The sequence below is a fragment of the Gouania willdenowi genome, chromosome 6 (assembly GCF_900634775.1).
Source record: "Gouania willdenowi chromosome 6, fGouWil2.1, whole genome shotgun sequence".
NCBI lineage: Eukaryota > Metazoa > Chordata > Actinopteri > Blenniiformes > Gobiesocidae > Gouania > Gouania willdenowi.
The window spans coordinates 44,076,376-44,103,806 of NC_041049.1; the positions used below are offsets into that span (position 1 = coordinate 44,076,376).

General features: G+C 38.2%; 3 protein-coding genes across 10 annotated transcripts in view; 2 read left to right on the forward strand and 1 right to left on the reverse strand.

The window, feature by feature from the left end:
* The first annotated feature begins 389 nt into the window (after window positions 1-389).
* kxd1 (KxDL motif containing 1) lies at window positions 390-5,150 on the forward strand. 2 transcript variants are annotated; one of them, XM_028450101.1, is made up of 5 exons: window positions 390-533; window positions 1,421-1,552; window positions 1,693-1,845; window positions 3,860-3,906; window positions 3,990-5,149. In XM_028450101.1, exons 2-5 carry the CDS (start codon window positions 1,455-1,457, stop codon window positions 4,232-4,234), a joined length of 543 nt encoding a protein of 180 aa, XP_028305902.1. In that variant the 5' UTR covers window positions 390-533; window positions 1,421-1,454; the 3' UTR covers window positions 4,235-5,149. The 2 variants fall into 2 exon arrangements, with proteins under 2 accessions (XP_028305902.1, XP_028305903.1); XM_028450102.1 differs by having other exon boundaries at window positions 394-659; window positions 3,990-5,150.
* Window positions 5,151-5,855: 705 nt separating this feature from the next.
* ergic2 (ERGIC and golgi 2) lies at window positions 5,856-15,061 on the forward strand. 2 transcript variants are annotated; one of them, XM_028449641.1, is made up of 13 exons: window positions 5,856-6,254; window positions 6,324-6,432; window positions 6,532-6,578; window positions 8,801-8,868; window positions 8,963-9,003; window positions 10,448-10,549; window positions 10,631-10,723; window positions 11,050-11,105; window positions 11,188-11,286; window positions 12,594-12,691; window positions 12,769-12,931; window positions 14,607-14,686; window positions 14,776-15,061. In XM_028449641.1, exons 1-13 carry the CDS (start codon window positions 6,149-6,151, stop codon window positions 14,842-14,844), a joined length of 1,131 nt encoding a protein of 376 aa, XP_028305442.1. In that variant the 5' UTR covers window positions 5,856-6,148; the 3' UTR covers window positions 14,845-15,061. The 2 variants fall into 2 exon arrangements, with proteins under 2 accessions (XP_028305442.1, XP_028305443.1); XM_028449642.1 differs by having other exon boundaries at window positions 14,779-15,061.
* Window positions 15,062-16,471: 1,410 nt separating this feature from the next.
* The window catches only part of magi2b (membrane associated guanylate kinase, WW and PDZ domain containing 2b), a 166,850-nt gene continuing 155,890 nt past the window's right edge, over window positions 16,472-27,431 (reverse strand). For 4 of the 6 annotated variants that reach the window (XM_028448961.1, XM_028448960.1, XM_028448962.1 and 1 more), the window contains exons 19-22: window positions 26,819-27,038; window positions 26,589-26,732; window positions 25,252-25,390; window positions 16,472-19,793 (exon numbers count right to left, since the gene is read on the reverse strand). In XM_028448961.1, the coding sequence (XP_028304762.1) occupies window positions 19,159-19,793; window positions 25,252-25,390; window positions 26,589-26,732; window positions 26,819-27,038 (1,138 nt within the window). In that variant the 3' untranslated portion in view covers window positions 16,472-19,158. Of the gene's footprint in view, window positions 19,794-24,910; window positions 25,000-25,251; window positions 25,391-26,588; window positions 26,733-26,818; window positions 27,039-27,431 lie in introns of all 6 variants that reach the window. The other 2 variants (XM_028448965.1, XM_028448964.1) reach the window with 1 other exon arrangement.

Sequence of the window (27,431 nt, forward strand, 5' to 3'; positions counted from 1 at the left end):
AAAGTGTAGAATCACATGTTCTGTTTAACTGAGGATTAAGGCAGTTTTACCAGAGGTGGGCAGCGTCATAAGGAGTTGATTTATGCAAAAAAAAAAAAAAAAAAAAGTCATTCTTGTCAAAAAATTACTTAGGCAATTATTTTAAGAAGGTGACAATATTTATTTTGAAAGATTTAGAAATATAAATAATGTCCAATCTAAACCTGCTGCTAAAAATTCCAAAATTTTAAAAATGTCTTGCTTTGGAGTTTTTTTCCCCCCTGTTTAGTTCTTGATTATCCATGTTGTGTGTTTTGACCAGTCTTTGTTTAGTATTTTTGTGTGGTTTTGAATGATTAAAAAAACCCAACACTCGGCCTGACAGGAAGTAGTTCACCAGCTAGACGGGGCGCCAGTTAAACCGTAACACCGGAAACGCCGGTCATGTGACTGTAGGTCCAAAAATGTCGCAGGAGTGTCTTGTGTTCGCCTGACAATCGCCTTCGTGGTGCCGTTTGCACCGGTTATTGAACATCAGTAGTTTGAGGCCTGAGGTGAGCTGTGTTTACTGTAGTTTTAGTACTTTAATGAAGCTCTATGGAGTGTTTTTAAGGGATACTACGATGCAAACAAACTGGTGGTGCTGAACCTGCTGCTGTTTGAACACAAATACTCTTATTGTAAGTAATGTAATGCATCTATAGACATAATGATTCATTGTTTATATCATTATTGCAAATGACAGGTGAAATAAACCCTGTTAATATTATTTGTTGCTCATATAATTGAGATATTTTGGGATCTATGGTGGTTTTTGTCTTTTGTGGTCATTATTTGTCAAAAGTCACTGTTGAGTTTTGTGGTTTATGGAGTCATTTTGTGGATTTTTTCTGCTATTTTTTATTTTTACGAGTCTTCTTTGAAGTTTTTGTTATATTTTATGTGTTATGTGAGTCATTTTGTGTGTTTATGTTGTGATTTTGCGTGTTTTTATTAGGTTTTTTTAATAGTCATTTTGTGTATTTTTCTGTAATGTTTGTTTATTGGAGTCCTCTTGTGAATTTTAATTTTCATTTTATGTATGATTCTGTCTGTTTTTGTGTTTTTATTGCAAATTCCTGCATTTTGATGGTAATTTTGTACAATTTTATTGCCATTTTGTGTTTTTCTTTTTTTTTCTTTTTGTATTTTTTGCTGTAATTTGATAAAGTTAACTTTTTGCTGCTAATATTGATCACATCTTAATCAATAGTGTTAGTCAAGTAATTGCTAATGTCCTTTAGGATTACGATGAATGATTTCGGGTTAAAAGTTTCCTTGAAATAGAATTAAATGAGCCACTATTTCTTTTGAGCTATTAGTAAATAAATGAAGTCTGAGCGAGTGATGCCATCTTTACGTCCTCTCCACACTGAGCTTGTGTCACATTTGTGAGTTGCAGGTTAGTGTTTGCTGCGTTCTTTGTGTTGGTCATCATGGTGGAGCCCACGGCCTCAGGAGTGTTCTGTAACAGGATGCTGAGCATGGTCAATTCAGAGGATGTGAACGCCATCATCCAAGCTCAGAGACACATGTGAGTGTGGCTTCACCTTTCTATCCCAATCACTATCTACAATAGCTACACTTTAGTGTACATTTTAATCTCTTTTTTCCCCTCTTTGTCTGAGAATGTAAGCCGTGTTGTACATGTGTGTTTCACCTTTGTGGAAACAGGCTCGACCGATTTGAGAAAACCAACGAAATGCTGATCAACTTTAATGGGCTCTCTAACGTGCGACTGCAACAGATGAACGAGCGTTTCCTGCTACACACGCGCACCCTGGTGGAGATGAAGAAAGATCTGGACAGTGTTTTCAGAAGGATCAGGTGGGTTTTGCTTTAGTTCTGAGCGCAGTTTTCCTGCAAGATTAGGATGTTTCCCTCCTCAAACTCATGAATGCAAAGAGTTTCAGGATTTCTGCAAAGCAGCATGACAACAAGGTCATAATATTCACCTGCAGGACTGTGGCTCTGTTACACCAAGTTTGGATGATTCTGCTCTAATGTTTCATTCTGTACACCAAAGATTGGCAACTTCTATCACAGCGGGGCCACGAAAATATGATTGTCTGATCCGAAGGCCACATTATCAACATTAATGTCAGCATTTAGAATAATGAACAATCTTAGCGTGGGTTTTTGTTGTAATTTTGTAAAATTTTCTGTAATTGTGTGTATTTTTGTAGTCATCTTGTGTGTTTTGCGAGTAATTTTGTGCATTTTCGTAGTGATATTATGTTTTTGGAGTATTTTTTGCTTATATACTGTATTCTGTAATTTGGCGTATTTTTGTAGTTATATTGTGTTTTTGGTGTCATTTTTGTGTATTTTTACTCGAATAAACATTCATTTTGTTTATACATTTTGCCCAGAGGGGTGCTCCATGAAGCGGGTTTTGTTGAAACTCTGAGTATGTTTGGGCTCAAATGAGGGAAACTCTGAGTATCACATTCCTAAACGCGAAGTATGTTCTCCTCTGAGTATGTTACCATGGCAACATTGTCCGTGAACTAAACCTGGTCTCTGGCAGGTTTTATCAAAGAAACCCTGGGTTTCTACCTGACTCCGCCCACCTAAACACGGTTTCTGAACACTTTAATAAACCTTAACACTGTTCGCTGAAACACATTAGTAACATCACACACCACAGACGTGTTCACATCATTACTAATGTTGTGTTCCTTTACGTTTTTTTTGTTTTTGTGCAAACGGTAGTTTTCTTTCTAACATTGTAGATACAGATCATTAAGTGAAAGTCACTGAGAGGTTGATCTGCATTAAAACATCTCCTGATGTCTGTAGTAAAGTTCCCTGAATACAAACCTGTGGCTAATATAAGATATGATGGCGCAGCGAATTGTGATGCTGCTCTTGAAAGCGATGGGTTACGGGTTCGCGTCCCGCTTCAGGGATTTCTTTATGACATTTTTTAGGACGTTGAATGACTCTGGCGACAATATTACATTAAAAATCAATATAAAATGATGCAATATCAAGCGGCATTTACTGTCTTAATATCCAGTGTAACAGCAGGACTCTCTATGCAGCCATCCTATGCTGCTGACACGTCTCCTCAGACACATTTTATTCATATTATTCACCGCTCGTCACATCACTGAAGCAATAAAGTGATGAAGTGACCAAAAAGGTGTGACTAATTACGGGTGATTTAAGCCACTATAATCACTGAAGACTGAACGCACCTTTAGAACAGGCTCATATTCCTCAAACACCGGCTTATTTCACCCATTCGGGTGAATAAACACTATTTTTCGTTTGGTTGTCATGGCAGTTTGAGTAATCTCTGATCCATTGATGATGGCTTTTTATCGCGCGCGTGCACATAAGTAACCCAAGGTTTACATACTCAGGGTTGATTAACCCACTTCATATCAGCTGTAATGGAATCTGATACCCAGAGTTTCCCGTCGCGGGGTATGTTGACCCAGAGTTTATGGATAGACTCAGAGTTTGTTAACCCTCCTTTATGGAACACCCCTCAGTTGTGTATTTTGTTATTGTGTTTTCGGAGTAATTTTGTGTATTTTTGCTTAAATATATTGTCATTTTGTGCATTTTTGTAGCTTATATTTTCTGTCATTGTGTATTTTTGTTTCTTGCTTATTTTTGGAGTCATTTTGTGTATTTTTATGCATTTTTCCGAGCTATTTTGTGCGTTTTTGTTGTCATTGTAGGGTTTTTTTCAAATCTTTTTTGTTTGCTTAATGTGTGTTGTTTTGTTGTGTTTTGGGTGGAGTCTTATTTTACATTTATCTTGGGCCTTATTGGATTTGCCCTCTTACACTCACCTGATCAGACTTTTCTTTGTTAACTCTCACAGGACACTGAAAGGGAAGATTGCTAAGCAGTACCCAGACGCTTTCAGCAGTGAGTGCTTGTTTTAGATTTAAAACATTACCTGAATGAGTTTTGTAAACATGAAAACTCAACTGTCTGTTTCTATCTGCCAGATATTCATGAATCTCCCATCCTGGATGATGACGACGACGAGTTCGACCCGATTCCCCCGAGTGTTACCACGGTCACGTCGGAGCAGAGCACGGAGTCATGTGACACCAGTCCGGATGTGATCTCGCCCAGCGTGAGCAGATGCTCTGAAGATCTTTCTCAGGAGCCGCCAGATACGCCCACGTCTGACGTCCTGGAGACGAGCGTCCTGCAGGACGAGGGTCCGGACTCTGTGCCTGCAGAATGAGCAAAACAACACTTTCAAACTAAAGCTCACACGCTCTTTTTGTTAGCATGCCACTTTTCTCCACACCTGGACAAAACAAACAATTACTTCAAAAATAGTTGAAGTTGCAAAACATTGGATTGTAAATAATATTCACAGCTGTAACTTCAAATCTGAGTAAACGTTATTTGTGTTGTTCAGTGGAAAAAAAAAACCAAGTGCAATTTTAGATTTCTGAATTTAAGCAAGAAATCTAGTATGCATTTAATAATTTCTTTGTTTTTTAATGTACAAGCTTACGTCTCATCCATTTTTTGTTGAATGTTTTATCCAATTATTAAAATAGTGTTTTATTACCAAACCAAAGGTATAATAAAGCGTTATGGGTTTTAGAATGCAAACATCCTCCCTTTTGTAGCGTTTGGAACAAGCCTGCCTTTTTCTATGAAAATGATGTTCACTCAGAGCTGTTAGGTTGATCAATTTAAATTATGTAGTAGTAAGGCCTGAATGAGTAGTGGGGAGATTATGCTAATTTTAATTAAGTTTCTAATAGTTTAATTTGAACAGAAGAAAATCAGCTTTTAAAAAAGGCACAGGGTCAGTGTGAACCTTTCTGTAGCCTCCACACAGAGTAAAAAAAAGTATTTAACTTTCTATGGATCCATATTTAACAATGTAAATGTACTCCTGCTTTAAGCATTATTTACTTTGAAGGTTGATTTGTATTCATTTTTTTTTTTTTACCTTGGTTGCTTAAAATTTAGCATTTATTTGTGTTTTGTCTTCAGCAAAGGGGAATTTCAACCATAAATGTAAGTGACAACAGCAAGGACAGGAAAACAAACCATTATCATTATTAAGTCCTAACCTTACTAGATAGATATTGATAATAAAACCAAGAAATAAATAAGGGCTATCTTATACCAAATTAAAGCTACACATTAAGTCATATACATTTCGGGCTTTTATGTCTGACAAGTTTCATTAAAACAATATGAGGATTTTTGTGTTTTTGAGTCAAGTTTGTGTAATTTAAGCTTATATATTCTGTCATTTTGTGTATTTTTGTTGTCATTGTGTTTTTGGGGTCTTCACCTTTTTTGTTTTGCTTATATTTTTTGTCACTTTGTGTATTTTTTTTTAGTAATTTTATGCAATTTTGTTGTCATTGCCTTTTTTGTATGTTTCTGTCATTTTGTTGTGTTTTATGTGGAGTGTTTTTTTTGCATTTACTTTGGGGAGAATCTGATATCAAATTAAAAAAAATAAAAAATACAGACATTGGTTGAGCAAATATAAAAAGAAAAAAATGGGAATTTCAACCATAAGTAAGAATGTAAGTGACAACAGTAAGGACATTAAAACAAACTATTGTCAATCAAAGGAAGTCATAACCTAACTCATATCGATAAGAAAATGAAGAAACAAACACATAAATAAGGGCTATCTTAAATCAAATTAAAGCTCCATAGTAAAGCATATAATTTTCGGACTTTTATGTCTTTGGTAATTTTCATAAAAAACATTAGAATGATGATTTTTGTGCAAAACTGCGGCTCCTTACTGTCTGCACCGACAGGGGACACCATAGGCTTTTCCAGAACCAAAGAAGAAGAATAGCGGCAGCAGGAAGTGACGTTGCCAAATTGGGAACGGCGTTGTTTATGTGGGAGTTGTTTGTTGATTTAGTTTATGATTATTTATTGTTGTAGCTATAATATCTATTTGTTTCATATATAAATTAGTTGGTGATTTTTTTAAATGGTTTTGATTGGACTTTGATTTGTTTTCAACAACACAAGGCGGGAAATCATTCTCAGTATCTGGCAACTTCACTGTAGGGCTAGCGTTAGCTGTTAGCTGTAGACTTTGCACAGCTTGGACAGCTGTGAGGACCGTCCGCTTCATGACGGGCTCTCCTCGGTCCTCAGGATGAGGAGGATAACCAGAAAGAAGGCTCTGACCCTGGTCCGGGAGTTGGACGCCTTCCCTAAAGTCCCGGAGAGCTACGTGGAGTCCTCAGCCAGCGGGGGGACAGGTGAGACCCCCCACTGTCCCAGTGTCACACTGGTCCCATTGTAACCCAGTCCGTGTTATCATTCCCCAGTGTCTCTTATAGCGTTCACTCTCATGGCTGTGCTCACCTTCCTGGAGTTCCTGGTTTACAGAAACACCTGGATGAGGTACGAGTATGAGGTGGACAAGGACTTCAGCAGGTGAGGATGAGGAGATGGATCTGTCTGTCTGTCTGTCTGTCTGTCTGTCTGTCTGTCTGTCTGTGAGAGATACTGACTGTGTTTGTGTCTCATCCACAGTAAACTGAAGATAAACGTGGACATCACAGTGGCCATGAGGTGTCAGTGTAAGTAATGCATCAGAGATGGGAAATCATGGATCACTGGAGGTCATTAAATAATCAACATTCATGTCATCATTTAGAATAATCACCAACCTGTGTGTTATCGCAGGAAAGAACAAAGGAGTTGTCTGTTTTTTTGGGGGGTTTTTTTGTTGTCATTTTTGTTTTTGTTTTTATGTCTCTTTGTACATTTTTTTCGCCATTCTGCATATTTATGTTCTGTTGTGTGATATGTGCATTTTTGGAGTTATTTTGTGTTGTTATTGTTGTCATCCACCTATAAAAGCAAGAAGTGTGTGCGTGCGTGCGTGCGTGCGTGCGTGTGTGCGTGTGTGTGTGTGTGTGTGTGTGTGTGTGTGTGTGTGTGTGTGTGTGTGTGTGTGTGTGTGTGTGTGTGTGTGTGTGGAGTGAATATCTCCCCTGCGCGACGTCTGTTCAACCTGAAACTTTGTCAACGGCTTCCAAATACCACAAGTGTGTACATTCCTTATTTTGGAGTAATTTGGTGTTGCAAAATGTTCATTTTAATTTCAAGATTACTAAATGAGTAAAATAAAACAAAAACTAAACAATATTTATACAAAAAAATACACAAAATGATAACAGAAATGCACAAAACTACACTGAAAAAGATACACAATGACTCCAGGATCACACTACAATGGCAATAAATAACAATAATTATACAAAGAATTCACAAAAAGACAACAGAAAGATACAAAAATACACATAATGACTCCAGAAAAATACACCAAATGAGGCCTCTCTCATCCTTTTAAGTGGGAGAGCTTTGCCCAATTGGTGGCTGACTGAATACTTTGTTGCCCCACTGTATAATTTCCAGTATTTGTCATCTGTGTTCTGTATATTGTTGTTGTCTTGTGTGCTAAGAGTGATTTTCGCTCAAATTTTTGCAAGTTTTTGGGAGCTATTTTGTGTATTTTTGCAGTTCCTTATGCATTTTTTGCCGATTTGTGGGTTTTTGGAGTAATTTAGTGCGTTTACTTTGGGGGACCCTTGCTTGTAAACCATGTTTATTTGTATTCCTATGCACAGGTTAATGTACATTCATCCACTTCCTTAATGTAGAAACACACAAACACAACAGAAATACCAACCTTTGCATTACAGCAGGAAAGAACAAAGGGTTTGTCAGTTTTTGCTTTGTGTAATTTTTGTATTTTCAAATATTTACTTATCATCTTGTGTTTTTGGTGCAATTTAAAAAAACAAAAAAAAAAAATCTGTTTTTCTGTATATTCTTGTTGTGTTGTGTGATATTAGTGATTTAGTTGTGTGTTTTTGGAGTCGTCTTTGTCATTTATGTATAATCTTTAAGAATTGATTTGTAGTCAGTTTGTGTATTTTTGATGCATTTAAAAAAAAAAGTGTTTTTCTGTCATGCTGTGTTTTTTTGATGTCTTGTGTAATATGAGTGTTTTTGGAGTCATTTTGTGTATTTTTTGTTGTCATTTATGTACAATCCTCCAGTATTCATTTGTCATCTTGTGTTTTTTTTTAGTGCAATTTTGGACATTTTCTCTCATTCTGTATATTTTTCATGGCGTGTGGATATGAGTGATTTTGTTGTAATTTTTGTATGTTTTTAGGAGTCATTTTGTGTATTTTCGCAGATTTTTTTTTTTACTTTGTATTTTTTGTTGATTTGTGAGTTTTTTGAGTCATTTTGTGCTTTTACTTTGGGATGCAGTCCCTGCAGCTTTCAAATGTTCTCCTGCTCAAATTTCAAATCCAGCTTTATTGTCATTTTGCCAACCATACATAGTAGTGCAGACAAGATGAGGGAACATTTCACTGGGATCCAGTTAAAAACATACATGTCTCCCATACTATACATACTCGCACACTCATCCAGAGACGTCTCTATAGTTAAAATGTAAAGGTTAAATAGTATATAGCAGCCAGAGTGCATGAATAAAACAACAGTTAAAGTGACCTTGTGAATAATTAAAAATGCTGAGACTAAAACCAAATATAAATACTGAAACTAAAAACAAAGTCCTAAAGAGTTAAAGGTGCAGTCAGTGTGTACATATTTGATCTTCTGACCCACTTGATGACGCATTAAAAAACCAGCAGGCTTGTAGCCCTCCAGGACCAAGGTTGGATGCTCCTTCCATCATCATCATCAGTCCCCTCGCTGTGACATATTTCTGTCATTCATCATATCAGTGTGATGTCTAACGGAGGTTCTTTACACGCAGACATTGGTGCTGATGTTCTTGATCTGGCAGAGACCATGGTGGCTTCTGATGGATTAATATATGAACCTGTGAGTAAGCATGCACCTTAAATCCACTTTAAAAAGTATCTTGCTTTATTCTCACTTTTAAAACTGAATGATGTTTTTTTGGTCCATGTTTTAGACGAACTTCGAGCTTTCTCCTCAGCAAAGACTCTGGCAAATGTAAGAGTGAGATAAACCAGTTTAGTCTGTCCGACGGGTTTAACGTGTTTGTTTTGTAGCATTCCTGAAAGATTGTTGAAACAACCCAAATAATCCACAGACGTAAGCCAACTAAAATACAACTCATTTAATTTATTTTAGTCTAGTTTAACTATTGGATCCTTCAGTTCAGAGAGCAGGAGGGAGGAAATAAACCGCGTCTGTGTTGACAATGACTGTCATTTAGAACCAAACTGACATTATGTCGGTTCCTTTGAGGTAATTTTCCCGCTTTAAGGATTCAGACTCGTATTCCTGAACATCCATGAAGATCTTATAGTTTCTGTCATCCTTGTTAGACTGAGAAGAGTTACTGACCTTTTTAAAACCTTTATTAACCCTTTAAAACCTCCGGCTTCCATCATGAAGTCTTATTTGTCTCAGTGAGAATCTTTCGTCACAATTAAGGTGGCAGACCACATCTGAAATTTACAAAATTGAAGGTTGGCCCTTAACAGGAATGTTAGAAACATTTTGGAAAATACAGTATAGCATATATTCTATCTTTATTTTCCCACTTTATTAAAAAAAGAAAAAAAGAAAAAAACACACACATATATATATATATATATATATATATATATATATATATATATATATATATATATATACTGTATATTTAGCATTATCTTGACTTCTAATCAATCTGATTTCATGCAAGTATATTAGAGATTATTTCTCTTTTTGTGATTTTTTTTTTGGGGGGGATAAAGTCATTTTATTTAAATTTCAAATAAGGGGTGAAGCAGAAGAGTAATATTTGACTGAACATTGATGTTACGTTGAAAGAGCAGTTATTGATATCAATGATGCTGATTTTGCCATTCAAATCTTTTCTAAAAAATGTATTAAAAGTTCAAATCAAATTTTTGATGTTTAAGTCAACATCATATTACCGGTACTTTCTGCAAGTCAAAAAGTTCCTTAAAAACTACTCCCGATTTCTGTCTAATTCCAATTCTCCAATTTTGAATATTCACAAAATTCCCAACCTGAAGTTTAGTGGAGATTTTTTACCCCTTTACAAACCAAGTCACAATTAAATTCTTAATTTTCCAACACATTTCTGGAAGTTTAAGTTTAGATAATTCATTCATTTCAGCCAAAAAATAGTTACAGTTACAGTTGTGTGATCAGCAGAAGGAAATGCTGGCTCCTGATTGGTGGACGACCTCCCTTTATGACCTAAGTCACCATTAATTTTTTCATTTTCCAACACATTTTACACGTTTTAATTCAAAGTGAAGTTTTCTAATGAATAGGTAAATGTCTGTGACAGATCTAAAGTCCTACAGCGTTCCCTGTCACTAGCCTGAATGGTTGAGTTCTCCACCATGGAGTAGATCAGTGCTTACGTGTTGCACGCTACTGTTTATCAGTGTGTGTTGTTTGTGTCCTCCTTCAGGACTCTGCTGCACATCCAGGAGCGTCTGAGGGTGGAACACTCTCTGCAGGATGTCCTGTTTAAGAGTGCCATCAAAGCTCCTCCCCCCGTCCAGACTCGCAGGTACACAGACATTATAACACGTTCTATTTAAATGTGTGATCTCATGGTTTTTGGTCTTTGAATGTTATTTTCTCTCCTCAGTGACAACAACCTACCATCCCCAAACGCCTGCAGGATACACGGACATCTCTATGTCAACAAGGTGGCAGGAAACTTCCACATCACTGTCGGAAAGTATGTACACGCAATACAAACATCAAGTTCAAACACGGGCAACTGGCGGCCCAGGGGCCATATGTGGCCCTCAGTCTAATTTTGCACGGCCCCCAAGGATAATGCAAAAAATGACTGTTAACACTAACGCTGAATTACTCAGCTGCTGCTGCTTCTGCTGCTGATGCAGCAGCTGATCATGTCAACTATCAGAACGGTTTGTTTGTATCATCAGTAAAACATTACAGTTCATTGATTATTAAGAAGGGTTATTAAGTTACTTTCTAATAATATTCATGTGATTAGATTTCTTTCCAACAGTAATTCACTTCATTTTTCCTGCACAGGTCCATCCCTCACCCCAGAGGCCACGCCCACCTAGCTGCCCTCGTCAGCCACGACAGTGAGTGAGCAATAATGTATTGATATAGATTTTGTTTCCATGGCGATGGAGCTGATAGTTTTCCTCCTTTGTGTGCTCACAGCGTATAACTTCTCTCACCGGATCGACCATCTTTCTTTTGGAGAAGCTGTTCCTGGAATAATCAGCACTTTAGACGGAACCGAGAAAATCTCCTCTGACTGTAAATAATGTTAATTATTAAGTTCTTGCTCGTCTTTCACTAAATGTTTATCAGTGAAGATGATGCATAGCAGCATATGTTTTACTGTTTTACTCTAACTTCTCCTGCCGTTTTAAACCCATTTGGACAATGAAAGGTATCAAAACATGTGGATAATTTCTACACATTATGATTTATTTTGGGTTTTTATAACTCTTCAACTTTGAGTTATTGCACATTTTATTTTCACATCCATCACACAGTACTGGCTGATGGGTCCTTTGATGTTTGTCTCCCACCCAATCAGGAGCCAGCAGAGGTGAATGCTTTCCTTTGACGTTTGTCACCATCAGTTACTTGGTTACAGTTGCATAGTTACAGGTACTGAGTTACATAGTTACAGTTACATTTGTATGGTCAGCGGAGGGAAATACTGGCTCCTGATTGGTGGACGACCAAGTCACAGTTACTTAGTTACAGTTAGTTACAATTACTTAGTTACAGTTACAGTTGTATGGTCAACGGAGGGAAATACTGGCTCCTGATTGGTGGACGACCAAGTCACAGTTACTTAGTTACAGTTAGTTACAATTACTTAGTTACAGTTACATTTGTATGGTCAACGGAGGGAAATACTGGCTCCTGATTGGTGGACGACCAGGTCAGTTACTTAGTTACACAGTCAGTTAAATAGTTACTTTGTTACCATTACTTAACTACAGTTTAGTTACATTTTTATAGGTACTTAGTTACAATTAGTTACATTTTTATAGTTACTTAGTTACAATTAGTTATGTTTTTATAGTTACTTAGTTACAATTAGTTATGTTTTTATAGTTACTTAGTTACAATTAGTTATGTTTTTATAGTTACTTAGTTACAATTAGTTATGTTTTTATAGTTACTTAGTTACAATTAGTTATGTTTTTATAGTTACTTAGTTACAATTAGTTATGTTTTTATAGTTACTTAGTTACAATTAGTTATGTTTTTATAGTTACTTAGTTGCAGTTACATGGTCAGCAGAGGGAAATGCTGGCTCCTGATTGGTGGACGACCAAGTCAGTTACTTAATTAGATTTACATCGTTACACAGTTACAATTACTTAGTTATATAGTTTGTTACATAGTCACAGTTACTTGGGTTCATAGTTACTTAGTTACACTTAGTTACGTTTTCATAGTTACTTGATGACAGTTACAGTTGCATGGTCAGCAGAGGGAAATGCTGGCTCCTGATTGGTGGACAACATCATGTTCAGCTATGCACTTGCATCCTCATTTGCATATTCTTCAGGACATTCAGTAATCTTGGTTTCTTTCTGCAGCCAACCACATGTTCCAGTACTTCATCACTATCGTGCCCACCATGTTGAACACTTACCAAGTGTCAGCTGACACACATCAGTACTCCGTCACTGAGCGGGTGGGTCACATTATTTATTTGCTGCTTGTTGCTGTGCAGTGTTTACAGTGCTGTTGTTTACAGTGTTTGTGCTGCAGGAGCGAGTGATCAACCACGCCGCCGGCAGTCACGGCGTCTCAGGGATCTTCATGAAGTACGACATCAGCTCGCTCATGATCAAAGTCACAGAGCAGCACATGCCTCTGTGGAAGTTCCTCATTCGACTCTGCGGCATCATCGGAGGCATTTTCTCCACCACGGGTATGTCCACACCCTCAGGGTTTAAACACCAAGCTTCACCTTCCCGTGGCTCGTCTCAGTCAATCCTAAATAAAGGAAAAGCTTTTATTTTCACTGTTTAGTGAATCCTGCTTTAAATGAGCAATAACAAGGATCGTGTTTCATGTAGAATTAAGTCATATTTAACTGAAAACTGTAAAGAGACCAGAACATGTTTGTTTCATATTCGGTACATTTCCACGGCAACTTAAGATCAGGAGTTCAGGAATATTCAAAAATATGTTTTCAATAGAATTATTCATTAGATTTAACCTGAAACTGAGAGTCATTTTAAATAATTAATGCTGATATTTTCACTGATACTAAAATATATTTTCCCAACATCACTTTTAAGGGCCAACATTTGATTTAGAAAGTTTCCATTTAATTATCATGGAAAAGTTTAAAACTTTTAGATTCCTGGAAAAGTTTTGCAACCCTAGATGAAATGTTAAAGGGGGGGTTGTATTATTTTGAATCGATGCTATTTATTTTGCACATGATACAGTAATTAAAATGTATTTATTGGAATTAACCACAAATTGGGAGTAACTGTATCCAAACACAAATACTAGCATCCAGTCAAAAAGTTACAATTTGAAAAATAAAACTTGACATTTAGACTATTGTTGCAAAAATCTGGGAATTTTCAAAGTTGAAAACTTTTCATGGAAATAAATGAAAAATTATTCCGGGAAAAAGTTAAATTTTCAAAATTGAAGAATGTCCTTAAACAGGGATATTAAATATATTTAGGAAAGCAATATTTTAACATCATCTAAAATATCTACAGCAGCTATTTAAGTTTAAATGTATTTATTGGTAATAACCAGAAAGTGAGAATAATTTTAAATACCTGTGTCCAAACTTAAATATTGTCTTTTTTATTTTTATGTTTTTTTAAACCTACTATTGCAGTGCTCGTAGGACGTATGTCTTGCTATAGAAAAGTGTGAAGTTAAGTAGCTTTTCCATGGATGGTTTACATGGGAGCTTTAATTCCTCTTTAATTCAGAATAAAAATGTAATTCTCTTTAAACTGACCATGTAAACACTCAATTCCTAATGCAAATTTATTTCTGAATCACACACACATTTTTTTATTATTATTATTCACCGTAGTTGTAAACGTTGCTCACTGAGGACACCTGCTGGTCAATATGTACATTTCTTTTTAGGATATTTGACCCACTTTAGTCATTTTTAAAAGCCCTTTGTGCAGTCACTCCTGTAGATTCTTCTTCTGTGTAGTTTTACGGCAGTTGGCAACCAAAGCAAGGACCATTACCACCCAATAACTTATCCTGAGTTACCATGACTACCTGTCAACATTGAGCTGTTCTGCAAAGCTGCATTTAAGACAATTTTCTGAAATAAGTCAGGAACAGTATCATTGCAGGCCAAACAAATCTGACGTTGAACACCCTTGAACCAAGCAGCAGCCATGTTGAAAGTCTCAGCTGTCTGTTCCTGAACCGCTCAGCTATTTGAGCCACAGAAAGACAGACAGAGATTCCTTGCTTTATAGATAAATAAATAGATGACTGATTACTGGTTGTCGTTTCAATTGATTGTACTTCACAAGTTTTTGCTTGGTTCCAAATATAATGAGCAGCAGTATTTTTAATGGCATCTCACCTGACTCTTTCACCTGCAGGAATGATTCATGGAATGGTTGGATATCTGGTGGATGTGTTCTGTTGTCGTTTCCAGATGGGAATCTACAGCAGACATAATGTAAGACATGCTGCGGTGGAAACAGGTGTTTGTGTTTGCTTTGTTTATTTACTGTAACATCTGCTAAATGAAGTTTCTTCTTTTCTCAGAAGGATGGGGAACACGAGCAGGAAAACAACGAGCCTCTGATTTCCAGCGAGGAGCCGTCACCAACATGAGCTCATCATACACGTCTCACTTTGATCATACATGTCTGGTTCAATGTTCTTGTGCTGCTAATTTGGTTCATATGTGATTCGTAATAACTGATCAGTTTACAAACTCAAAAACCATCAATGGAAATCTGAAGTATTCACGTTAGATGTGATGGTTCCTGTTCAACATATCCATGTTTACACACAATTTAAGACTCAAAAACATTTTATCAGTTTTGATTAAAAAAAAAAAAAAAAGTAATTTCTGACTCTTTTGGTTTTTCTTCTAACTTTTTTAATTTTGTATATATTTTTACCTGAGGTAATTTGTTTCTGTTCACAGGATTACAGCAAAAGTACTCAATGGATTTTGACCACATTTTAACCAAAGGCAGACATTCTACGATGGAAGATTCCAATAAATATTGAAGGGGATCCAGATCAATATATTGATTCTGAATCAGTTTGAAAAATCAAGAAATCCATATTTCTCAACATTGGAGAAATTTGAAAAATTAATATCTTGGTTTGTAATTGACTGATCTTTATGAAATGTGACTCTGTTATGTGAGATTGGTTCCTCAGTTAGCTCACTCATTTCATCATGTTTAACAAAAGAAAAAAGGCCAGCCCATACATTTGGACCTAATAAATTATTGTGTAAATGATCAGCATCGATGATCCAGATAACTACTAATATTTGGAAAAGAGGAGATTTGGAGCTTGGAGGAAGTTTACGCTTTATTTTTTTTTAATTTGTTCGACAGTTGTCCTCTAACCTTGCTGTAGTGAGACATTATAATGTACAATAAAACAAATTAAGCTATTTTGAACAGTTAGCCTTGAAATATTAGGTCTGAATTCAGTTGGGTGAATCTGAACAGCTAATGGTCATTAAAATGTTCTTAAATCTATAACATCTTTCCATTTTCTGACCCGCTTTATTTCAGGGTCTGCTACTGCCTATCTCCAGCTCTCATTGGGCATTAGGCGGGGGTACACCCTGAACAGGGCGCCAGTCCATCGCAGAAATCTAAAATAGGTTGCCATTAAATTTAAACTACACTTTTTCCTCTTATAAAAAGTGGTTCCAGAACTTGGGGGCGTGACATCTTGACTGGATGCATGAGAACGGCCTTGCTAAACACTGAGCATGAAAAATAAAAAATAAATTTCCTTGAACTCAAAAAACTATTAATACTGTTCAAAAATATGCTATTGTATATTTTGTTATTTTCATAAGTTTTGAAGAAAAACATTTTTACTGTTTTCATAATGTTAAAATTTTGTTGCACTGGGGGCAGAAAAATTGTTCTTCGATGGGGATGCAACAGAATAAGTTTTGGAACCATTGTTTAAACCAGTGGTTTCCAACCGTTTTTGGATCATGACCACATCTTTATAACAAACCCGAAATTGTTTTTTCTAGATTAAATTTTTGACCATGTTTATTATATACTGTATAACGAATACAGAGTAGCCAGGTCATATACTTTCATACTGTATTCCTCTATTTCTTCCACTTTCTCATTTTCTTTATACTGCATTTTATTTAAACTAATCTAAATAGGAATAATAAGTAAAACTTAATTTAATTTAATCAGCAATTAACACATTCCAGGGGACCCCATTTAAATTTCAGTGTTTCAAAGTTTAAACGTCTCGTATAGCGTAACATGCACTGATTCCGTTTGCTCAGTAAAGGTTAGAGGAACATTTGACGCCATGTCAATAGTTTATTTGACAGTATTTCAGAATATCTTTCAGTAAACAAGTTTTTCGTTTTTTAGCAAAATGTAATATATCAGTACTGTCGTATTTCATAAAAATAGTTGTTCACGTCTTTGAAACTACAGTATCAATGATACAGTAAACCATATTTGTAGGAATACAGCTGTACAAGGTGAATAGTACACAATTAACACTACACAGTTAGACGTTTTGTCCATGGGGGGCTGATGATGAGCGCCGTCCTTCATGGGATCCTTTTTTTTTTCTGTATAAAATTGGTCACAGCAGGCATGAGGGATGATGAATTCTCTGCTTTCCACAACTTTTGACAATTGCACTCAAACACTTTTTACTACAATCGACTGATGTGCCGACATGCTCTTCGTTACCAGCTTCAACAAACATCCAGACATTTTTAAAAAAAGTCAGTGCTGCTCAGAGCACAAGAAGCTTCTTCTACTGTCAGACTGCCACAATGCATCATGGGAATAAACGGCTGTGACCATAAAATCTCCATCTCTCTGAGACAAACGGATTATCTTGTTGCGAGGGACAGGATCTGGTTTATCTCTCTGTGACCATCTGAACTGTAAGGGGCAGCGACGCTAGTGTTGCTCCATTGGTTGATATATGAAAGTAGAGAAGCTGTGATAATAAGCCCCGCCCACGCTTTAGTGAGCGTGAGGAGGATGTGATGCTACATGTCGTCCCCTGGAAAAACAAGTCAGAGACACTTAGGAGCCGCATAGCTGTGAGGGCATCAAGGAACACACATATCAATACATAAGTTTACATAGTGATGCACAATATTATCGGCCGATATCGGCTTTAAAATCATCGGCCATTCTGCCAATATAATTAACCAATTAAATAACAGGCTTTGCTTCCTTGATCAACCCAAAGACGTCATATACGTAGATGCCTCATCGTTCGTGTACAGGTGGGACTAAGCATCACCATCTCTTGTGTGCTTGTAAATCAACAAAGGTAAGATCTCAAAATGGAATTATTCAATGAATTTACCAATTTTCAAACAGTTTGATTTCTTACTCATATATCTGTGACAGGAATCACGAAGCAGCTAAAACATGTAATGCTGAGTTCAAGGCAACTCAGAATTTGGCATTTCCCAGTTGTAAATTCCTAATTTAGTGCAACCGAGTACAGCGACAGCTCGTTGACTTCAGGTGGCGTTCCAAGTCACTTTTTCAAGTAGAATTTTGAGTTGCTTGGAATGCAGCATTAGATCTTGTTGTTAGATCTCATTTGATCACACAAGATTTCTGTATTGGAGAAAGATCTGTGGTTGGAGAGAATGGTTGTGTGTGTGTGTGCGTGTGTGTGTTGAGATTATCACACACACAGTCCAATCAAAATTGTGAATTGCTAGATTTTTTTCCAAGTGTGGACTCTGTCAGTGTTAAAAAAAATCTCTTTAAATGTACAAAATCCTTCCTTATGTGTGTACCTCACTTTATGTATAACATATACAACATGATAAAGAGTCTGCACTATAATTCTGTACCTTAAATTCAATAGATAAACTAATTGATCTCTGCGATTACATGTGATGGGAAAAATATTGGTATTGGTATCAGTCATCGGCTCAAAAATCCAATATCGTGCATCCCTATATGTATACACTGACATTTACTGCTTGGTGTTGATGTTTAAAGTAAGCCGGCCTCACAGCTGAGTGAATTGCTGACACTGGTCAAACTAAGCAACAGCTCTGCGTTGGGTCAAGTAAAGAAGGCACTCCGGCCCACTTCCTCACCATCGGCTCATCTTCCTCACACCGATGCTCCTCCCACAGTGATGTGGTACACTTAGCACAGTAAAAGGCGTAGGAATGGGAAACAGAGACTGGAGAAAATGTTCCTGTCGAGCATTAAATGAACACAACAATTCTGCACGATGGCCACGTGGTTGACTGGTGACTGAGGAATGAACAGAACCAAGAGGAGGAGGAATGTGAGTTCTTTACTAAGCCGACTTTTCACTCACTCACATGTTCAGTTCAGGTCAGGGAGAGAAAATAAACCCCACGTGTACGACGCCTGCTCTGCTCCATGAAAAGTTAAGTTCACCTCCATGCACACGACGACCGCCGTCCTCCGCGGTCCGAGTCCTTGATATGTAGTTTAAGACGAGGCCCTGGAACACAGATCCCTAAAGCCTTTACGTTATCTTTTTATATAACAATATATCTAAGTATAATAACACTGCCTCAAAAACAGCCGCAGGCTTGTCTTTGAGTCCAACAAATGTACATCATTTCCACATCTTTACATTTACAGTACATGATATATTGGTAGGCGTGTGACGTATGTCAGGGTAAAGGCCGGCTGTCATTTTAGTGCCCAATCCAACGTCTTCGAGGCTGTTTCCCTCTGACCAATCAGAGCGCGACACGGTGGAGCAGTTAAAGGTACACGTTGAAAGCACAGCTCCATCTGTTTGATTCTTTATGACACGTCACTGTTCTTTAAGGTGGTGGGTGTAGAAAATCCTCTTTAATCAACACATTACAAACAGAAACAGGGGATTGAAGAGAAGAAGAGAGCAGGTTTAACGAAGAGGATGAGGAGGATGATCCTTCACAGTCTACCTGCTGACCGTGGAGGTCCAGGACCGCAGCGTGCCGGGTAGTTTGTCGGACCCGGGGACAATCCAGGGCCCCGGAGAAGCCGCCGTGTTCCTCGCCGGAGGATCTTCCACACCTTTGGAGGAGCAGCTCATCCTTTCTTCTTCTCTGGAGAACAGAGCGCGTGACATCATCCTTTCATGGAGGTTGACGTGCGCTTCCCCGCCGCCGCCGTTCAGGTTCACGCTCATGTACGGGTCCCAGGGCCACACGTTGCTCACCGACTGCATGTGCAGGCCTCTCCTCTCGCAGTAGGGCGACCCGCTCTGCCTCGCCCGTCCCACCACAACCTTAGCAGGCAGAGTCCGAGGATGTCTGTCACATGGTCCGGAGTCCACCTCTGCAGGGCCCTGATTGGTCCCCGACCCTCTGATGGCACATTTCTGCTCGGTGGACCTGCCACCTGCACCCCCCCCCCCTCCCATGGAGCTGCTGTGATCTACTGTGCACACGGTGGCCTCTAGAGGGAGCTGGTGAGGGGAGTCTGGAGCTGAGGCTGGAATGGATGAGATCGATGATTTAGGGCGGGGCTCCAGGGTCACTTCCTGCAGGGTAGGGTTGGCTGTAGGAAGGGGATCCCAGGGGCCGCCACAGTCTGCGAGGGAGGGAGGAGCATCACAGTCAGAGAGAGAAGAGATGGAGGGAAACAAAGGCCTGCAGCCACCATCAGGGGTGGGGTCAAATACAATTACATCTTCAGTTATCCATGTTCAATTACAACTCAATTATGATTACAGTGACTGCCATTTTTTCCAATCAAAATTACAATTATTTTTCCCCTGAAAGTAAATTACAAGTACGTTCTCATTTACAATTAATCCCAATTACTGAAAATGTAATAAATAGGCCCAATTAAGTTAACCTTCCTCTTTTGTTAGCTTTCTGTTAGCATCTATCTATCTATAAAGCAAGGAATCTCTGTTTGTCTGTCTGTGTGTGTGTGTTCGTAAAATATCTCTGCGGATCAGGATCCGACTGACGAGACTTTCAACATGGCTGCTGCTTGGTTCAAGGGTGTGCAATGTCAGATTTGTTTGGACTGCAATGATACTGTTCATAAATTATTTCATAAAATGTCTTAATCCAGCTTTGCAGAACAGCTCAATGTGACAGGTAGTCATGGTAACTCAGGATAAGTTGAAAATTGCGTAAAATCTACAGGAGTGACTGCACAAAGGGTGTTTAAAAACGACTAAAGTGGGTCGAATATCCTAAAAGAACACCTCGTAACTATTGACCAGCAGGTGTCATCAGTGAGCAACGTTTGTAACTAAGGTGATTAATAATAATAATAAAACAAAATAGGCTTTCACTATATGTAGCCTTTATTCAGTGTTGGCCGGTAACACGTTACCGCCCCAACATCAATTTTGACAGTAACTAGTACTGTAACGCAATATATTTCTTAAGAAATAACGCCGTTACCGTTACAATATGGTGCGTTTGTCCGTTACTTTGCTAGCTGCAGTGTACTTCCTGTTTACAGTGGTGCTACATATTTTTGCGGGACGCTGTGCCAAACACGGTAAAACAGTAGAAGAAGCATTGTCAGCGTGTTTCTGTTTACATCACGTGCACTAATCATGGCGAGTCAATGCGAGAGCAGGACGAGCTTCTCAGAGTGGAAATACGCACATTATTTTTGTCTCCAAAAGATGCATCAGTGAAGCTAAGCTAACGCTGCGGCTGGATTTTAACAAACTGTGACTGTTATCCAGTGACAGGTCAGCCAACCTATTGCACGGTATGTTGTTGTAAATAAGCAGCCTGTCGCTACTGCTGAGTCACTGCTAACAGCAGCTCATTAGCCTGATATGTTTAGCATTGTGTAGCTGAGAAAAATTCTGTGAATTCGTTTTTCCACATTTATTTTCATAGGCATTTTTAACAGCAGAATGTGCACCTGGAATATGCACAGCTTACTTTACATTACTGTGCTAACTCTGAAAAATTATTGTTTTAATTTTGGAGCAGCTGTTTTGTGCTTTATATGCACATCATTTATGGCTGTTTTATAGCAGTTGATCAACAGTGGATTATTATCATTACAGCACTAATATGAAGCTGTATGGACACAAATGACCCAAAATAAATAATACATTCTTCAATTCTAAGTAACTCAAAAGTTACTTTTTCCAGTAACGCATTACTTTTTGGTTAAGTAATCAAAATAGTAACTGAGTTACTTTGTGAATGAAGTAACTAGTAATGGTAACTAGTTACTTTTTTTCAGTAACTAGCACAACACTGCCTATATTACAGTGCTAAATATTATGCTCTTCACAGTTCATTTAGTCAACTAGCTACAAGTTAGTCTGTTTATACTGCCAGATTTCATTTTATTTGAGATGATGTTAGCTTCATTTGTTGCAAATTTTTATGCGCTGACTATGACATTAATAATAGACATAATCAAAACTGTAAGGCCTTCTGTTGCCTTCTCATTTCAAACCCACCAAACTCTTCTGAGCTGTGACTGTTAACACCTCATTCACTTTCAATGTGGCATTCGGGGCATGTTTTGGCCTGGGAAGTGTGTGCGTGTCAGAAAGTAGTAATTTTACACTGAACAGCAGGTATGGGCACTGCTTGGCAAATGTTACAATTTCCTGTCCTGCCTTTGTGAAACCAAGGGGGTTTATTGCCTGTTCTAAATAAGCCATCTCCTTGGCAAACTGAGTAGACATGTCATATCTAAAAGAATAGCCAATCAGATTGTCTCAGATCAGATGTGCTCACTTTACATTTTGTCATGTAAAAAAATACTTTACCTGTCCGTAACTTACCTTGAATATGTTCAAAACAAGGTAAAGACAAGGAATTAGTTTGTGTTTTGACTATCTTTAAAAATACTCTAATGAACGTTGCCTTAGTCTACAGCCAAGTTCTATAATTACCAGTTTACACAGTTACTGATGATAATAGTGGTGAAGTTAAGACATCAATGACAGCAGACAAATTCATCAACAAAACACAGAGTGCTCTCTCTTTCTCTCTCTCAGCAAGCTGCAGATGTATGCTAGCCTATATTACAGTGCTAAATATTAAACCTCCCACTTTTCTATAGCAAGACATACTTCCTACGGGCACTGCACTAGTCTCCAATGATAACAGGTCAGTTTTGACTCATGTCTTAAAACAGCTGTAAAATACACTATAATATCATCTAATTATCTATGAAAATACTGGTATTAATATTTTTGGTGTGAGCCTTTTTTTCTGTCCCCTAGATTTATTTTTAATTTTTTAATTGTAAAAATATGTATTATTATTTATTATATATGTAATATATATATATAATATTTTTTTTTCAATTACAATTAAAACTATGCCATAATTGTAATAAATTATCAATTACGCGACTACATCTATAATTGATCCCAACCCTGGCAGCTGCTAATGTCAATTATAATTGTAATCGTGTGATTGATAATTAATTATAAATATGACGTAATTAATTAGAATTGTAATTGAAAAAACCTGTTGCTGTTATAATCATAATTAATAAACACAAAACTAGGGAACCATGTTCTATAGTTTACACCAGTGATTGTCTTTCATAATACTCGTTTCAATGTCTCACTATGGGATACACGACCCTGTGTCATCAGTCAGAAGCCTAATCTCACTACACCAATCCTGATTGGCTGGTGAAACGTATCCGTCCGCCGCAGGTAGTCCCACCTACTATAAGTAGCGTGGACAGAGGATACTACGCCATTCAAACACCTCTTCTCACTCGGAGCTATCTCGCATTGACTAGCTGCTCAACTGTCCGCAGACTGACCCTTTTTTGGATTCCGTGGTCGGATGCTGAGGGTGGATGCTCTTTGCTCTTGACCACACCAAGTCGACCAGTGCTTCCTTGCCCTCCACGCCTCCCCACAGCCGTCGAGAACCGACCACTAACACACCAGTTAATGACATGACGGATGTGTGCATACGCGCTGCTGCTGGCTGGCCATTCCCTGTCCCGTTGTTGTAGCCAAAACAACCAGGTCTCGCTACGAGGGAAAGCGTTTTTCCCTGACCAGGGGCTCAGTGAGGCAATTACTCCCCATTTTCCCGGAGCTGCTTGACAAGGTGTCTCAACACAGTTCCTCCAGCTGGCCCAAGAAGCCTTGGGTCTCGGCTGCAGCTCCACCGGCACACACCACTCCAATTAAGAATGTTCTAACTGACAATGTCATCAACAGTGATGATGTCAGAATTCTATGCTCGGGAATCAGTGCTGCCAGATCAAATTGACAATTTCCAGCCCAATCGCATCTTAGAACCCGCCCATTCCAATGAAAACAGCCCAAACACGAACCACGAATCTGGCAACACTGTGTTTGTGACACAATGCGACGCAGTGCTGTTGCTGCATGGCGCACACACTTCATCAATCACATTATCAATAGCCGCTTAAATAGCCATGTGTTTTACTGTAATGTGCAGTTTTTTGGCTGAAAACAATAACAAGAATGTGTGAATAGCAAAATAAAGTCAACTGTTGTGTGGAGTCCGCGTCTATAGACACTCCCACTCAAACAGCCCAGTTTTAGAATTGGTCAGAAAGTGAGTTTTCAGAGGGTCAAATTCCAGAAAACAGGAGGGTTTGGGAAAATAAACCTCAAATACTGTGTTGTTGGGTTAAAAATAGCATAATATGTCCCCTTTAAGACATGGGTCAAAACCGACCCATTATCATAAGAGATGCTAACAGAAAGCTAACACAAGAGGGAGGTTAAGTTACATGAGGACTCAAACAAGACACCGTCAGACGTTTTCTACTTCCATCTTTGTATTATTTTTTTTAGAAGTCGGAGGAGGAATGTCGGGTATTCTGTCACTGGGACCATTCATTAATTCATTATCTTTCTGCTAGCTGTTACTAACCTGGTGAGGAGGGCTGTTAGGCATTTATGTGAATGTTGTTTAATGATAGGACTTAATTAATGCAGCACAGTGACAGAAACGTGACCCTTTGTTACTTTAAATCAACTTGAGGGGACTCTGTTAGGTAAATTAAAGTTTGGTTCCTATTATTTTGTACAGAGGATTGTTCGTTTAGGGACTTTTTGAGAAGAAATGCCTAAAAAGCAGTCCATGAATATAAAAACAAAATAGATTTTAGGGAAAATAAGGGTCTAAAACTCATTCTATAGGCACATGATACTCTCTGTTACGCGTGAGTATTCCAGTTTTATTATTCATATGGTATATTTATAATATTAAAGCCTATTTTCCTCGGGTAATTATTTCAGACTCAGAAATTGTGTTAAATTGTAATTTAACTTTAGTAATTGAAAACGTACTTGTAATTTACTTTCAAGGGGAAAAAACTTTTTTAACTGTCGTTGAGAAAAATGATGGTTACTGTAATCATAATTGAGTTGTAATTGAACATGGATAATTAAAAACGTAATTATTATTGAAAAATGTAATTTACCCCAACCCTGGCCGCCATGCACATGCACCACCACCACACAGGAAGTCATTACTGCACATGCAACAGCTTCAGATTCCTCTGCAAAGTTGATTCAGTGACAGAAAACAAAGATCAGATCAGCTCGGTACTCCTCACTCGCCTCATCACCACCAAACCAACACCTTCAAAATAAAATGCAACAGATGCATGCACAGACTGCACAGCTCCATGCCTAGACCACACACACACGCACACACAAGTGGCGATATGGAAAGAGAGACATGCAGTCGTTCACGAACCGTGTCTTTAGAGTGGCCCATTAGGAAGAAATAGGGGGAGCTTAGTGTGTCACCTTTCATGCACATGGAGAGGTTGGAAGGAACCATTCCTGAGGGAAGGCAAGTAGAAGCCTCTGCAGTCATTTGAGTTAAAGCCGACGAGGTTACAACAACAATAACAACATGAGGGCTGGTCAGCAGCTTGTTACACATTAATAACACATGAACGCTACGTTATCGTCAGGATGGAAGTAGCTATAAATGAACTGTTATGATCGGAGATGAAACACAGTAGTTACATGTTGGAAAGGATCTGAGCTTTGACTGGGTTTGTACTAGTTTGTACTGGGTTGGTCACGTACCATAGTCGGGCACCTGTCCCGTGCCTCTCTTCAGCAACAGCCGAACCCGCCTCCCTCCCGCCTTGATGAGCTCGATGGCGCGGGCGTGGGTCATGTCCCGGGTGCTGTCCCCGTTAATCTCTATGATTTGATCCCCCACCTGTGTAATAAAAACAAACACACAATAACGTGACACACACCGTAACTTGTTCAACTTCAACAAAGTTCAACTTTTCCTGATAACTTTCATAATGAAGGCTCACAGCAGGTTCAACAAAAATGTATTTAATTATATGTAAATATATTTGTTAATTTGTGTACTTTTGTTGTCGTTTTATAGATTTTTCTGCATTATTGTAGTCGTCGTGTGTTTGTGAAGTAATTTTGTGTATTTTGGTTGCCCTTTTGTGTTATTTTGCTGTTGTTTAATGCATTTTATGTTCATTTTGTGCATTGGACAGAGTTTCACCCCTCAAAAAAAATCCCCCAAAAATCGAAAATCAAGAACTTGGAAGGAATATGAAACTTAACACACTAAACAACAAAAACAAAAAACAGACACACAAAATGACAAAAAACAAACCTAAAACACAAAACGGCCAGACAAAATGCAGAAAATAACAACAGACACAAAACCACAAAAAACAAAACAAAATACAAAAAATCAAAAACAACAAAATACCCAAAACAAAAACCACCAAAAAACCGCACAAAATAACAACAAAGACAGAAAACGACCAAAAAAAAAAAAAACAACAAACAAAGAACAACAACAGAAAACAAAACTACACAAAAACCCTTTGTTGTTTCTTGTGCTAATGCTCTGATTGGTCATTATTCTAACGCTGACATAAATGTTGATCATGTGACCCTCAGAACAGATTCAATCACATTTTTCATAGGCGTTACTGGATCATATTGATCATTAGGAATCTCTCCATGTAGGTTGGATATCTTGCAACGAGCCTCATCAAAGCTTGAACTAAACGTTTGAAGCCTTTGTCTTTTAAATCTGACTTTTGTCTACCATCAGTTCTATAAAATACCTGTGTTGTATTTGGATCAATATGAATAAAAGTCATTGGAATCCAGTCCTTTCTTCAGTAAAACAAAGCAAAAAAAAAAAGACTCATCAGAAAAATCAACATTTAATCCAGTTTCTTCAATTAGTGATGTATGGAGATTAATTAATCTAATGTAACAAACCTGGTGTGTCGTTTGGATTAAAAATACTTGATTATAACAGATGAAAAACCTACAATGACACAGTACGATGTTAAATTGAAGTGGAGATGAATTGTAGAGTAAAACCAATCATCTCCCACTGTGTGGCTTTTCCTCATATTTCATCATCTCACCCTCATCCTCCCGTTGCGTACAGCAGGACCGTCCTCTGCCAGGCGTAACACAAACAAGTCCATCTTGTACTCCCTTCCTCCGCGGATACTGAAGCCAAAACCTTTGGTGCTTTTCTCCAGTTCCACGGTGAAATAATCGTAGTCCTGGGAAAACAAAGTGGGAAGGATGAGGCTGGTTTGTGAGTTTCTTTGCAGGTGTGTGATCTCAACACTTGTTAGTGTGGCTCTACCTGTAGTCTGAAGTCAGCTGGAAAGCCCAGAGGGAACTGAGCTGCTGCAGGGTGTGTCCTGAAGTCCAGGAGGCCGGGGGGGTGTCTGTAGTCCAACGTCGGGGGCTGACGGTAGTCGGTGACGGGTGGGTGACGGTAGTCCACGGGAGGCTGTCTGTAGTCAGTGAACGGAGGATGGCGGAAGTCCGGTTTGACGTCCTGTCGTGCTTTGACCTCCGACCTGCAAACAACACAGGATCACTCTCAGGCCCTGTTTACACCACAACGTTTTGCTTCCGTTTCCGTTTTTGTTTCCAAACAGTTCAGCATTCACAAGGCAACGTTTTCAAAATGATCTCTGTCTACATGAGCCAGCGAGAAACATCCAAATTGATATAGCATACATGCCAGGCCAATAGATGGAGGTGTAATGAACCAAAATAAGCACATGCGCAGAGACACTTTGGCTGCGTCCGAATAGTCCCTCCTATCTTCTTTCCTATCCACTTTTCCTTAACCCCGTGGATGATGTCAAAGGATTAAGGAAAGGTGTTAGGAGACTTCCTAAAGGAGTTAGGGAAAAGCCATTACGTTGTTTTGACAATCAGACACACTCCCACTCGGTGATGCAATA

Bases quoted from the DNA above. Each gene is read 5' to 3' on its own strand.
- kxd1 (XM_028450101.1), top strand. From the start codon at position 1,455: ATGGTGGAGCCCACGGCCTCAGGAGTGTTCTGTAACAGGATGCTGAGC. The intron at 1,553-1,692 runs GTGAGTGTGGCT...TTGTGGAAACAG, and splicing joins ATCCAAGCTCAGAGACACAT to GCTCGACCGATTTGAGAAAA. The intron at 3,907-3,989 runs GTGAGTGCTTGT...TCTATCTGCCAG, and splicing joins GTACCCAGACGCTTTCAGCA to ATATTCATGAATCTCCCATC.
- ergic2 (XM_028449641.1), top strand. From the start codon at position 6,149: ATGAGGAGGATAACCAGAAAGAAGGCTCTGACCCTGGTCCGGGAGTTG. The intron at 6,255-6,323 runs GTGAGACCCCCC...ATCATTCCCCAG, and splicing joins CTCAGCCAGCGGGGGGACAG to TGTCTCTTATAGCGTTCACT. The intron at 14,687-14,775 runs GTAAGACATGCT...TTCTTTTCTCAG, and splicing joins GAATCTACAGCAGACATAAT to AAGGATGGGGAACACGAGCA.